General features: G+C 45.8%; 1 protein-coding gene across 4 annotated transcripts in view; it reads right to left on the bottom strand.

Moving 5' to 3' along the window:
• ACSF2 (acyl-CoA synthetase family member 2) overlaps positions 1-13,584 on the bottom strand; it is a 36,082-nt gene that overhangs the window by 19,984 nt on the left and 2,514 nt on the right. For all 4 annotated transcript variants that reach the window (XM_071452866.1, XM_071452862.1, XM_071452865.1 and 1 more), the window contains 9 exons: positions 10,348-10,543; positions 8,501-8,629; positions 7,491-7,544; positions 4,834-4,952; positions 4,446-4,608; positions 3,941-4,036; positions 2,888-3,036; positions 2,166-2,257; positions 1,014-1,090 (listed from right to left, as the gene is read on the bottom strand). In XM_071452866.1, coding sequence (XP_071308967.1) covers positions 1,014-1,090; positions 2,166-2,257; positions 2,888-3,036; positions 3,941-4,036; positions 4,446-4,608; positions 4,834-4,952; positions 7,491-7,544; positions 8,501-8,629; positions 10,348-10,543 — 1,075 coding nt within the window. The remainder of the gene's footprint in view (positions 1-1,013; positions 1,091-2,165; positions 2,258-2,887; positions 3,037-3,940; positions 4,037-4,445; positions 4,609-4,833; positions 4,953-7,490; positions 7,545-8,500; positions 8,630-10,347; positions 10,544-13,584) is intronic.

Here is a 13,584-nt window from a genome sequence, read left to right as displayed (position 1 = left end):
AGGTAGCTGTCACCTGACAGACCTCAAGCAGCAGCACCAACCCTGGTGTTTCCAGCTCAGCATTAAGAGCATCATATCCGGGAAAAAAACCTGGCTGCATCCAAGACAGCTTCAGGACGGATGTCCTGGATTCCCCTGGTCTGTGGCAGAGCACAGAGTTGTCCCTGTAAAACCCTACTGCTGGTGCAGTCGGGGTCTGCCAACAACAACACCCTAATCTGACTCCCAGACCCACATGTTTATCCATCACTACTGGCTGCTTCCTCAGCCTTGGGAAGCAGCATGGTACCAAATTAATTTCCTTTAGGGCAAAACAAAATAGTCCTTTTCTGGCTCAGCCATTCTGCATGCATCCTGCATGCAGATGGCAGGACATGCCTAGGAAATGTGTCACCTAGAGGGTCACTGACCCCCTTGCTGGTGGCCTGTCCCCCACATGCAGCACATGCTGGTGGCTCTTGCACAGGCCTAGGGTGGTGGAGCAGCAGGACACATGGCCCAGCACATGCTCCCCTTCTAGCAGTGCAGCATTTGGTGCTGCACACATGGATGGCACCATTCCCACGACCTGACTCAGACATGACAAAAACCACGCAATGAGGTTTTACATCCACAGGAAATCCAGGATGGGCAAAGAAACTTGACAGCTCCACACCAAGAGGAATACAAGCACCCACCTGCACCAGCATGAACCAGCATTGCCTCTGCCACCATAATCCTGGCAGTGTGTACAACTGAATGTCAGTAAAAGTTTTGAAATGAGCAGCAGAATTTCACTTAATGACATTGAATGTGATGCCTTGTCTTCTTCTGAAGCTTCCTCCCCAGACACCTCAGCAGCAACCAGGCAGAACCCCCACTTCTGTCTTCCAGGTTTTCTGAGCCTTCCCTCTTCAGCCTGATCCCAGCAGCTCCAGGACCACCAGGTACCACTGTGATCCAGAGAACCCAAACTCGGCGTCTCACCATGACCAACACCCCTTGCAGGTCTGGTCACAGCCACCACAACTCACCACAACCTCTGGCATGTGCATCTTGGTGATAATTGTCCTCAGGATCTCAGGGGGAACAGGAGAACCTCCAATAATTCCTGGAAGGAAGAGGAAAATACTTTGGAAACTAGCTATTTATTCCCAGGAGTGGTCCCTCAAATGGCTCTCCACTCCCAAATTTAATGCTGGCAAGACCTGTGGGATACACTGGTTCCTGTCAAAATACTTCCTAAATCTTTTTATACAGATCCTAGTTGTTCTAGAAGCAAAGGCTGCAGCAAGGCCAATTTGCCTTTCTCAACAGGAAAATAAACTCTGTAACTCAAACCTAGTCCAACCTACATTTCCCCAAAAATGGAAAGATTCATAGCAGAAAGAGACACAGTTTTATAGTGGGACAAACACTCTCATTGATCATCACCATAAAACCAAAAACCTTTCCTCTTGCCTTGCACAGAGCAGCCCTTTTGGGAGAGGGTAGATCCCACTGCCACCTGTTCCAACCTAGGATGACAGAGCAAAAGAGCAGGGTAATAGGTAAGCTTTGGTGGGGTACAGGATGAAGACAGGATTGTTCTGCACATAGCAGAGATGATTAGGTAACTTGCTAAAATATTTCCTTATGCTCCAGGACCACCTTCTCTCCGCACTATTATTGCCTCAAAAGGACAGGTGGTCTGCCCAGCTATTTCCAAGGTGGGCTGGGACAAGAGAGGAAGCTCCTCCAGCACATGGTATCACACCCTCCAGCATGAGGATGAATGACTTCAGAAACAAGCAGGAAACTTCAGATTTGAGAAAGAAATCCGAGCTTGGCTCTGCTTTACGGACTGCACTAGTCTGAGACACAGAAAGCATCTGCTGCCACATGGTGGTGGTTGGAGGGACAAGGAAAATCAAGCTCTTCCTGACTCCTCCCCTTGCAGCTAAAATAGAAAGGTCCTTCCTTAGACTGCCTTCAGATGAAGGAGTCCTAAAATACATAATGATGGAAAGATTCCCCAAGGAAAAGAAGTGTAGCATCAAATTAACAGGGGAAACACAAGGCTCATGCAACTAAATTCTTCCCATCAGAAGAGATGTGTGCTCACAAAACTAAAAATATGGCCTCCCAGCAGGGAACCAGGAATATCCTGGTTCTCAGGATTTTTCCATTTGAATTCTGGGACTTACCTCCCCGGAGAGTTGAGAGGTCATAGGAGTCAAAGTCCGGCTGGGAGAGTATGTCTATGAACATGGTGGGTGTGCCAAGGAGGAAAGAGCATCTTGAGAAAGAAGGGATAAAAAGGCAAAGCTGCAGAGGTGGAAACTGGGGGCAGCCCTAGCCCAGCACCCATCCCGTCCTGTCCCATCCCGTCCTGTCCCATCCCCTCCTGTCCCATCCCCTCCTGTCCCATCTGGGGCTGCAGAGCAGCAGCACGGAGGCAGGCACAGCAGATGTGCTGTTCATCAGCATACACAGATATACATCTGCATAAAATACAGAGACATATGTACATGTATGATGCAGACAGCATCTTTTCTTTCCCAAGCTGTACTTGAGGAACAATATGGAAACACTATCCCAGCAGCAGAGCTGGACTTGGAAAAGGAGGGCAGGTGCTCAGCTGTGAAAACACAGCAGCCACAGCAAACCAAGACAGCACTATGCTTCCCAAGCAAAGCCCTATGGTGACAGGAAGGATTCCTTAATTTCAGAAGAAGGATGACACACTCCCAAGCACAGCTGAAAAGGCAGACTTTGGTTCCTGAAGTGCCTGGGCAATTGAGTGCAGCAGCAAATCTGCTTCTCCCACTGTGGGAAGGAAGAGCACAAGCAAGGTCCTGGCAGGTGGGGCAAGGGAAGGAGCAGAGCCACGAGCCAAGAACTGCTCCTTAGCAAAATAGGCTCTCACTTCTCTCGAGACACGGCCTCCAGCACAGCCTTGCCCTCGAAGCTGGGTGATGAGAAGATGCAGGAGGTGCCATGCAGAGCCATCACCATGCAGCCTCCCACCGACGCCAGGCAGTGGTAGAGAGGCGCAGGGAGCGCACAGCGACTCTCCTGGGATCAACCAGAAAACAGTGAGGAGAGGAGACCTCCCAGTGTGTGTCCAGCCCATCTCCCTGCTGAAGAGCAAAGATCTGAGCAGTGACATTTTCCTGATCCCCTTGGCTGGAAATCTGACAGTCCACTGTGCTCCTGTTAGTTGAAAACACAACTGACATATCCTGCCTTTAATAAAAATCAGCTTGGGAAGTTTTTAATGTCAATATTTCATCCTGTAATTTTGCAAAGTCTCTTCTTTGCTGGACTCCTTGGTCTGCTATTGTTCATACATTATATACCAAAAGAGACAAATGGGAGTGCTGTGACAGGCATGAAAAGTGCAGGATTTGGCACATGCTATTCATTTTACGTTCTTTTTTTTTTAAATCACCAAAGGCTCTGAAGACTGATTGAAACAACTCATCTATTCTCTGGATCAAAGCTGATATGTTAGAAATAAGTACTTCAGAACTTCAAAAGAAAATATTTGTCTTTAACATTTTCTTTAAGAAACCACAAAAAGAGAGATCATATCCTGATAAGAGTTATAAGACTGCAAACATGACATGAAACCAAGTCATGTAAGTCAAATTAAAACCTCAGTCGAAAGAATACAAAGCTAACATCCAGAGTCTTGTAATTATTTGAAATGAGTATTCACCAAAATGAAAAGTAATTAATTTTATGTTTTTCCCCCACAAAAAGATAGCTTTTTTTGCCTAAAAAACCCCCTTCACATGAAACTAAAATGAAAGATCAATGAAGTCCCTTGAAATGCAAAATATTATGCATTAATAGCCCTCAATGTCATTTGCAGTAAAACATTCTGCCCTTCCCCTAAGTGAACACCAGCATTCTCCACATGTGGTCTCTCCATTGCAGTGAAGGCCTCTCCAAACCCTGTTCCCACCAAACCCACCTGGTCTGTGATCCCCAGCCTCAGACCAACCAAATAGGCATTATTCACAATGTTCCTGTGGGAGAGGGTGGCTCCTTTAGGGCTTCCCGTTGTTCCCTGGAAGACACAGGGAATTATGCAATAACACCACCTTTTCTGAGGATGAGCTCAGGGGAGATTCCTCCTGGCAGACTCTGGGGTGATCTTCCACTTTTTTCTCCTATCAGACCTGGGAGATTGGTTTTACTTTTTTAACAGCACCTGAATCCCAAAAAATAGCCCAATTTCAGCTGAACAGAGTTCACCTGGCACTGTCTCATCTCCATCAGCCCTTGACAAAGGGCTGAACAAAAAGAATGGAAGAAGGGGAAATGGTAGAACACTTTTTCCATCCTACTGCAGAAGCTGGAAGATTGGTCTCAGAGGGAAATGGGAAGAAAATGTGATGTGTGGCATTGCACACATCTTTCCCCGTGCTCCCAGTGAGGAACCCAACCCCAGGGCATGGAGCTGGCAGGGCACCTACCGAAGTGAACTGGATGTTGATGGGCTCATTGCAGGACAGCATCTGCTGCACGGCCCTGAGCTGCTTCAGGTGGCTGCTGTCCCCAGCCTGCACCACTTCATCCATGTGGAAGGTGCCAGGAAGCTTCGAGTCACACATGATGACAATGGATAAGTCAGGTAGCCTGGCAGAGAGAAAAATACCATCAACAATAAAAGAACAAGGAGAAAAGTACCCAGACAGGCACACACTGGTCAGGGCAAACCTCTAGGCCAGGCTAATTTGTTCTCTTCAGATGAGACCTCCTATGAGTCCTTCTTCAGCAAAACCTGTGTTGTGCAGCTGAGGGGACACAAGGCAGGACACGGCTGTGAGGTCAGTGCAAAGACACCAGATGTTCCTAACTCACCTTTTGCTCTTTATTCCCCCTGGACTGGATTTTTCTAGCTCGGGACATGACTGCTTTAGAATATCATAATATTTCTGTGTTTTAAATTGACTGGGAAACACCAGTGCCTTACAGCCAACCTGTGAAGGAAGACAGAAACTCATGAACAGCTTTGTCGGGTTGTTGGTCAGGGCATGATAAAGAGCAGCCACTCCCAGTACAGGAACAGGGAGGTTCCCCAATGACTAAAGCAAATGAGCCCTTACAGCTGTGCATTCCCAAAGCAGTGCTGTGCTGCCACTGCACACCAACATCCCAAGCCTGGATCCAGCTGTGCAGCCAGTGCTTTGCTCTTCCTCAGTGCTGGATTCAGGATGATTTTTGCTGGTCAAGAAATTAGAGCTGTAGCCTAAGGTTCCCTCCTTGCCCAGGACTGACACCCTTTGTTGTGAGCACAAGGCAAACAACTGATTTTTCAGATTATGAGTCTCAAATCTAAAAAAAAAAAGCCCAGTCCCAAAATATGAATAAATAAATAAATAAAGTTAAAACAAGTTAATTTGTGTTGATCTGGAATGAGGATTTTTGAGGAAATTTGGAAAAACAAGGATTTCCAAAATCTGCCTCTTAAATCAAGCTAAGTTTGTTTTGTGGAATTTTTGAGGTATTCCTTTTCCTGAGAATTTTCCACCTCTTTTTAAAGCACTAGCTATTTTGAAAATGAAAACATTTTTCATTCAACTCTTACATTTACATAATCCCAAAACAAAACACCTTAATTACTCCAAGAATTTTTGTTTCTTTTTCAGCAGTGAAGATTTTTCTGAATTTGACCCAGATTTGCAAACTGTTTTCATCTTCCAAAAAATTTATTTGTGTCGAATAAACTATTTACATATTTATTCAGCTGTTCTCATTATTTTCCCAGAGTCTGGGAAATAAGGAGACAAAGGCTACTCCAATAAATTATTTGTAAGTACCCTCTGAGCTTTGTCAGAAAGGAAGATAAACATTTGCTCTATTTTCTGGAACAGGCTGCCCAGAACCCAGGGGACTGAGGCTGTTTTGGGCCTCTGCAACTTTTTACTACTAATTCCTTTAAACTACAATTTTGGTTGAACCAGCTCTGAAAAATAGATGCTGTGTGGGGAGAGGAGGGCAGGTTGAAGGGCTGATGTTGTACAAGATAAAGAGTCTCTGGTTGGGCCTCCTCTCCCACATGGTCTCAACCTGAATGGCAGCAGATCTGTCTTCAAAGAATGTAAAATATGAAAACTTGATATCAGTTTGCTTTTACCAAGCCCTGGAAATACAGTAGGAATCCAAGGAATGATTATTCCACACATATTTCCATAGATACCAATCGGACTGCACAGATGGACAGGATCCAATAGGAAAAGCCCTAAAGTCTTCAGAAATTTTATTATGCAAATAAATAAATGCAAACACAAACAAATCCTTAGGGTGATGAGGAACTCCAGAGATCCCAGTGTTAAAGGTGCATAATAAAGCTGGGAATGCTGGCAAATCTGGAAGGGAAAGACAGGAGCAATTCCCAATGGAGCTGAAGCACATTTCTGCTCTTATCCCATCAACATTACAGATTACATTAGAGAAGAAAATCAGAGGAGATGAAAACAAAAGCCTTGCTGGGGAAAAAGGGAAGAACAGAGTTCCAGTAGGACAGAAAAGCCCAAGGACATCCAGCCTGGAAGAGATGGTGCTCCACTGCAGCAGTGAGTTCAACCCCTATGCATGAGAACAGGAGTGTCCAGCAGGACTGCTGAGAGGATTAAAGACAGGATGCAACAAGAATTCAAACTTCAGCCCAGCAACCCATTACACAGTTACTGATACAAAAGAATTTTGCTAAAAATTATCCACTTTCTAGGCAAAAATAACTTGGGTGGTGCTGGGAACATTCAGAAGTGGCTCTCTCTCTTCTAATATCAGCCTTTCATTTATAGCTGAACAAATCACAATGAAAAAATTAGCTGCTTAATCTTAATTTTTAGCCATCAAATATTTAATAATCTGAATTCCCCATTATTTGAGCAAGGGAGCCTGAACAGTTTAAATTGATCAGTGTTCTGCACGTCACAAACTCAAACCCAGGGAAGTATTCAAGGGTAGATGAAATAGCAGGATCAGACAGCAGAGAGATTTTAAACAGTGGCAATACCTAGGACTTAAAACAGCTTAAATCCAAGGCCAGCCAGCCTTGGACAAACCTGGGAAGGAGAAATCAAGCTACCAAGTAGACTGGTCCTTTCTGAGGTTAAAATGAGGTCCTTTCTGAGGTTCTACTTTCAAGGTTGAGATTCCAGCTGGTGATTTTTGCCCTGAGCAGGAGGGGCAAAGAGGAGGTATCAAGTCCTACATTTTTTCCCCATTCCCTGGTAAATGATTGCTGACAGTGGGGGCTGGGTTGGGGTAGTACTGGCAGTACCCGGCTGTTAGCAGAGAGAGAGGGATGAGAAGGATACAGTAGTTTCCATCAGACAGGGTGGCAGCCACAGCAAGAAATGTGGCCACAGAATTGCAACTTCATCCCCTGCACACATCCAACACGAGCCCTGCTCTCCAGCCAGCTCTTCCCATACACCCAAATCTTGAGCGGCTCATCTGCACCATGTCCCCACCAATCCCCTTCAATAGACAGTTCATGCCATACGAACCTTCCTGAGGACAAACTCCAGCTCAGAGGCCTGGTAGGCTGGATTCACAGATACCTGAAGAGCCAGAAACAAGAATTTGATCACCTTGCCTTGAACATGCTCCCCGCTAGCACAGACTCCAACAGAAAAGTTCCTCCAGGGTTAAGCCATACTCAGAGCCTCTCCTCCAACACAGAACTAACAGCTCACCACCACAGGGATTCTGCATTCACAGAAAATATATCTGAATTCTGTGTTTGTGTGAAAGAAAACAATTGCAAAAGAGATTTATGTGAAGTCACATAGTCAAAACAGAGCTTCAGGAACAGAAAACAGACCTCCTGTCTCACAGGGGTTGATCCAGTTATCTAGCTGATCCAATCCACTAAACTAGACCAAAATTCTTGTGCAAGTCGGGTTTCTTGATGGACAATCATGATAACACCTTCTACCCAGCTCTCTACAGAGTGGCCACTGGAGTTAAGTTCACCCACAGGTTCCTACCGAGCCGCACCCTTCCACCCTATTCCTGCAGACACTGGAATGAACCAGGATGAAGGAAATGGAGCAGAAGGCAGGGTACAGACCTCAACACAGTACACTGCCTAAATAAGGTGTATTTTCATGCAATCAAATGAAAATTGGCTTTAGGCATATGCAGACTGGATGAGATTTTTAAGTGAGCCTTTGTTCCATGGAGCAATACATCTCAAAGGGATCTAACCAGCTGGTAACTGGTTAGGGCAGCAACATCCCACATAAAAATGGTCTTGTAGAGAAAAGCACATCTCCTATTAACAGCTGTTGTAAGCACTTTTTTTCTCCTCCTCCCTCTGCAGCCTGCTTCCCTAGAGAATGGAGGATGAAGATGCAGAGAGCTGCACAGGTCTTCCTAAAATAATTGATTCAGCTATAGATGACATGCCAGGGAAGAGCATGGAAAAACAAACAAACTTTAATCTCCAGTATTTCCTGTTGCTTCTTTGTCTCTATTTCCTTTCCCAACAGACTGCTAAAAGCAAAATCCTTACCAGGATGATTCCTGCCTGGGCAGTTGCAAACTGCATAAGAACCCACTCGTATTTATTGGGTCCCCACATTCCCAGCCGGTCTCCCTTCCTCAGGCCAAGGGCCAGAAGTCCAGCTGCTGCTTGGTCCACCTGAAAAATACAAGAGCCTGAGGATCACACACAGGATGCAGTGGGGGATATTGGTCTCCAGGCACTGCTTTCTGGAGAAAAAGCATCATCTTTGTAATTGAAATGCAACAGACTGTGTCTCCCCAGAACAGTCCATCAGCCCATGCCTGCAGCACCTTCTGCGCCTGGAGCACAGACCAGCCCCTGCTGAGCAGGTTGACTGAAAGCATAAAAATAACAAACCTGGAACAATACAACAAAGTGGGAAGGAAATCAAAATAGGCAATTATGTTGTTGCAAGTTACTTCTTGCCCAAAGACTATTTATTGCCAAGTTTCTCATCAATTCCACTTAGGACCAAGCCTTACCCATATGCCGGGCCCATCCACACTGTTGGATCTACCTCCCTTCTGGGTATCACTTACTTCAAAAAGGATTTGGATGAAGAAAATTCTATCAAGAGATTTTTGACCAGTTCTGGGTTCCTGTCCTCATAAGTCCTGTGAGGAGTGACTGGGGAAGTTGGAGGGGCTCAGCCTGGAGAAAAGGAGGATCAGAGGGGACCTTCTTCCTCTCCACAACTCCCTGACAAGAGTGCAGCCAGGGGGCAGGCAGAGTCTGCTCCCGGGTAACAAGGTTCAGGATGAGAGGAAGTGGCCACAAACTGCACCAGGCTAGGGTCAGGCTAGAAACAGGAGGAATTTCTTCACTGAAAAGGTAAAATATTAAATATTGGAAAGGACTTCCCAGCAAGGTGTTGGAGTCCCTCTCTCTGGAGGCCTTAAAGAAATGACTGATGTTGCACTCAGTACTCTGACCTACTTGACAGTGTTGTGATTGGCCAAAGTCTCAGTCTTTGAAACCTTTTCCAGCATTATTGATTCTGTGATTCTGTGATTCTGTGATTTGTTAACTCAAGTTCAGCCACTATATTAACAACTACTTTATTTTGCAGGGTGGTAAGCATGTTTCAGGTTCACAAATGTATGTATAAATACATTGAGGCATTTGGGAAAGGTTTTATAGTTTTGTTCAGTTCTCTGAATTTATAAAATCTGCCTTGTAGGAGATAGGAATTTAAGGAACAATTTGATTTAGTTCTGAATTACGACCTACTTCTTAAAATTAGGGTGAATACAGCTAACCTTGTTTATGTGAATGGATGTGACCAAAGCCATAGTAAGCCTAAAAACCTACCAAACAATTCTTTCCTATCAAAGATCATTTGATACATTTATTAGAAACTTTCCAGGTAGTTAGTCCCTCCATTCCAAAAACAGAACCATATATTCATATATGCACACACCCACACACATCTGTGCTCAATATGATATTGAGCCCTAGCCCTTTACTTTGCTCCACTGCCTTCAGGCTTGGATAAAAATCTTCCCCACACTCAGAACCTCTGATAGCCAGAGTGACTAATCCAAAAGGTGGAGTCTACTCTAATTGAGAAAAGCACCATGACTCAGCCCATAACCCATCAGATAAGTGTGATAATTTTTAAGTATGGATGTTCATTATGGGATGTTAGCATTTTGCATATGCCGCCTCCCCCCTTTCATCCCAAGGCTCGGAGAAGGATGAAGGCAGCACATGCCTATCTCTGCACCAGCATGAAGGGCCCCACGCAACTCATCTCAGTCCTGAGCTGAGCAATGAAACTGAAAATGTTTCCCATTCCTCCATCACACTTGCCGCTGTCATCCAAACCCCTGAGGGATGAACAAGGCACTCACCTCCTCTTTGAACTGAGCAAATGTCTTCCGAACCCCATCCTGGCAAAAGACCAAGGCCTCGCGGTCAGGAAAGCGCTCCACAGTCTCCTCCAGGCACTGGCCCACGGTTTTGTCAAGAAGGGGAATGTCTGTGGGTCCCTGGATGTAGCTGTTGGTCACCTTGGGAGACACAGAGGGCATCTTTGTGTGCAGGGCACTGGGGAAAAAAAAAGAAGAGGCTATTTAATATAACCTGTCAATACAGTTCTCCCCATCTGGAGGGATTATCAGCCTGCCAATGGCATTGGGAATACCTGATGCACATTCCTGCACCAGTGGGAACCACAGGCAGCTGCTTCAGTGGGTCAAGATCAGGAAGACTTCCAAAGGACTTGGAAGGTTTATGCAGCGGCTTGGGGCACATGGACAACCTTGGTACCCCCAGGGCACGCACATGTGTGTCTATACCAGCAGGCAGAACAGGCAGAGCATCCATCCCTCCATGGGACACCTGGTGGAGGAGCCTGCACCAGCCCTGTAGAGCTGGCACAGCCTTTTCTGACCATCATTCTCCTGCACTGAAAACTACACAGATATATCAGCATGCCTGGACAGAATATGGGCTCTGCAGTTCACGGAGAGATGGCAACTGGGCTTGGTCTTTCTGCAACATTAAAAAGTATAAATAGCTGTGAAGTAACACAGCCAAATCAGTTTGTAGATAAACTCTCTCAACTGGCTGAAAAGAGCAAACAAATGAGAAAGAGAGAATTAAAATTAAAGAGGTCATTCTCCAAAACAATCAGCAGAGAAGAGTCTAATCCTGCAGAATGAAAACTGTTTAGAAGAGTTCAGAGAAGCTAAGCTGTAACTGAGGTGTCCACAAAGGAATGTTCTGTGTTTACAACAGCAATCAGCTGTACACATTCCATCTCTGACAGCTGGAATGCAAAGAGTTTATGGAACTGAAACAGCAGCAATAAAAAGAGGAGCTACCAGCGAAATGAGGGGGGAGAAGTGCAAAGGCAATACCACAGAAGGGAGGAGATGGCCCCCACTGCAAATTTGAGACAGGTGGGAAGGAGGAGAGCTGGGATGGGTTTGAGAAGTAAAAATCAGGCAGGGGAGAAGCACTGAGACATTGTGCTGGAGGCCAAGCGGGAGGTCAATGAGTCAAGAAAAGCAACAATAGGGAAAATCATTTTAAAATCATTAAGGCTTTCCCTGAGGTTTGATCATCGATGTAAATGCAGCAATCTCCCCTCAAACGCCAGCTCCTGAGCACTGCAATTCCTACCTTGATTTCTCTCTCCATCTCCTACAAACCACCCTCTACTCCAGCAGCCACCTCCCAACACGCTGTCTTCCTCCCCAGGCAGCCCCCCATGTTCTCTGTCCCTCCTCATTTCCTCTCTGCCTTTCTCCATGACTTCAGCTCCTCCATTCCAACATTAGGAGACAACCAGGAGGGACAGGGCCAAGGTACATTTGCAGAGTGCATAGCACAGAGGCTGTTATAACGCAGTGTATCATGGGGAAATCCCTGCGTTAAAGAGGAAAAATAGCTCAGCCTAAATGCCCATCTACTATGGGATCAATATTCTGCAAAGACTTGGTGTTACTGCGACAAATGATTTGTTTTCCTGCCCACAAGAAACAAGCCTGAGCCTGCAGTTACCTCCTATGTGGAGTGAAAGGCGGTGTTCAGAGAACAAAAGCTAGATTTTACCCTCGGGGGAGTACAGCTCCAAGAGACAGTGAATGACCTGACCCTTTTTCCCCCCTGCTTTTCGGCAGAGGGAGGATTGTGCAAACTCCCACGGGCTCTGTTCAGACATCCCTTCTCACCAAGCTCTTGGGCAACTCACATCAAGGCTGTAAGACTGCCCGAGGAGGAGGGAGGACAAGTGCTAAACTGAACTTCCTTCTATTGCTTGAAAACTCCTGGGCAAAGCATGTGTATAAGCAAGGAGATGAAAGACAGCTCTGAAGAAAGGCCTTTATAAACATCAGTTCTATAAATCAAAAAGTAGAAAAAATTCTCCCTAAAGCAAGGGCAGGATGAATGCTCCTAGGAGAGCAGTAAAAGCCAGTACAGCCACCCACAGCCACTTGCTGGTTGAAATGGAGACTGAAGAAGTCCCTGACTCCTGTCATAGCTCATGAGGGCAGAGGTTGCTCGTTAAAACGCTTAATGGGGCCAGTCACACTCTCATCTCCCTCAAGCCAAGTCATGTCCGGTGTCAGCAGAGCCTGTCCCTAAATTTCCTGCCCAGGAAGGGCTGGAGAGGGCAGGGAGCAACTGCTGACCTGGTTGTGCAAGAGCTCTTCCCCCCAGCATCATCTCAGGGGGCACTAGGAGCCAAGCAGGCTCAGCACGGGGAAAAATAAACAACAAAAGACCATCACAGAAAGAGACTGGGGAGAGGAAGAAATACTACAAAATTCAGATTGAGGAAATTCAATCAGAACCCAAAGTGACCAGCTGAAACAGTCTCCTGGTCTCTGCAGTCAGCCTTCAAAGAGGCACTTGCCCAGCCCTGCACTGCCAGTGAAAAGGGGAATATCTTACATTGTCATGTCTTGACAAAGCATTACACAGATCAGGCTCTCTGGGCTTACTGGCTCAATATTTTCCAGACCTGAAGAGCCAAAAGGTTTCACTGACTTTTCAGAACCAGACTTTTACACTAAATGCAAGAAGGCACAAAGCTCCAGGTTTCATGGTTTGGCTTCCTCCCTACCCCCAAACATGAGGATGATAGTGCATCAAAGAGTAGTAAAAGATATCATTACAAAGCCACATGCTGAGAAATACTGAGAAAATACAGCAGTATTTCACACTGTGAACACAGCTTGCTCTCAGAGGTCCCAAGTATTCACATTTTCAAATTAAAGCATCAGCAAATGATGAGGCTGAAATTAGAGGCTAAGAAGGCTAAGATATCTCATGCTCATAAGCCAGAGTCACTGACTCTTCTCAAAGCAGTAACTCAATTTCTTCAAATGCATTAAGAAAAATTCTCAACTGCCATTGAGTCTGAGCTCCCCAAATTCTGGTCTGACATTCACATGTGCTTCAGCATTTCTGTGTCACTTTGACAGCGGCAGAAGTGAAAGGTGTGGGATAAAACACAGCAGCCTTTTGGAAGCACTGGGGGTTGGGAGTGGAATGAAGGAGGCAGACACAGGATATGTTCATTATCAGCAGCATCATGCTGGAAATCACATAGGGCTGGTCTCCCTCCTACCTACAGC

The sequence above is a fragment of the Agelaius tricolor genome, unplaced genomic scaffold (genome assembly GCF_023055355.1).
Source record: "Agelaius tricolor isolate 1412-34295 unplaced genomic scaffold, bAgeTri1.0.p SCAF_35, whole genome shotgun sequence".
NCBI lineage: Eukaryota > Metazoa > Chordata > Aves > Passeriformes > Icteridae > Agelaius > Agelaius tricolor.
This window is presented reverse-complemented; position numbering and strand designations above follow the sequence as displayed.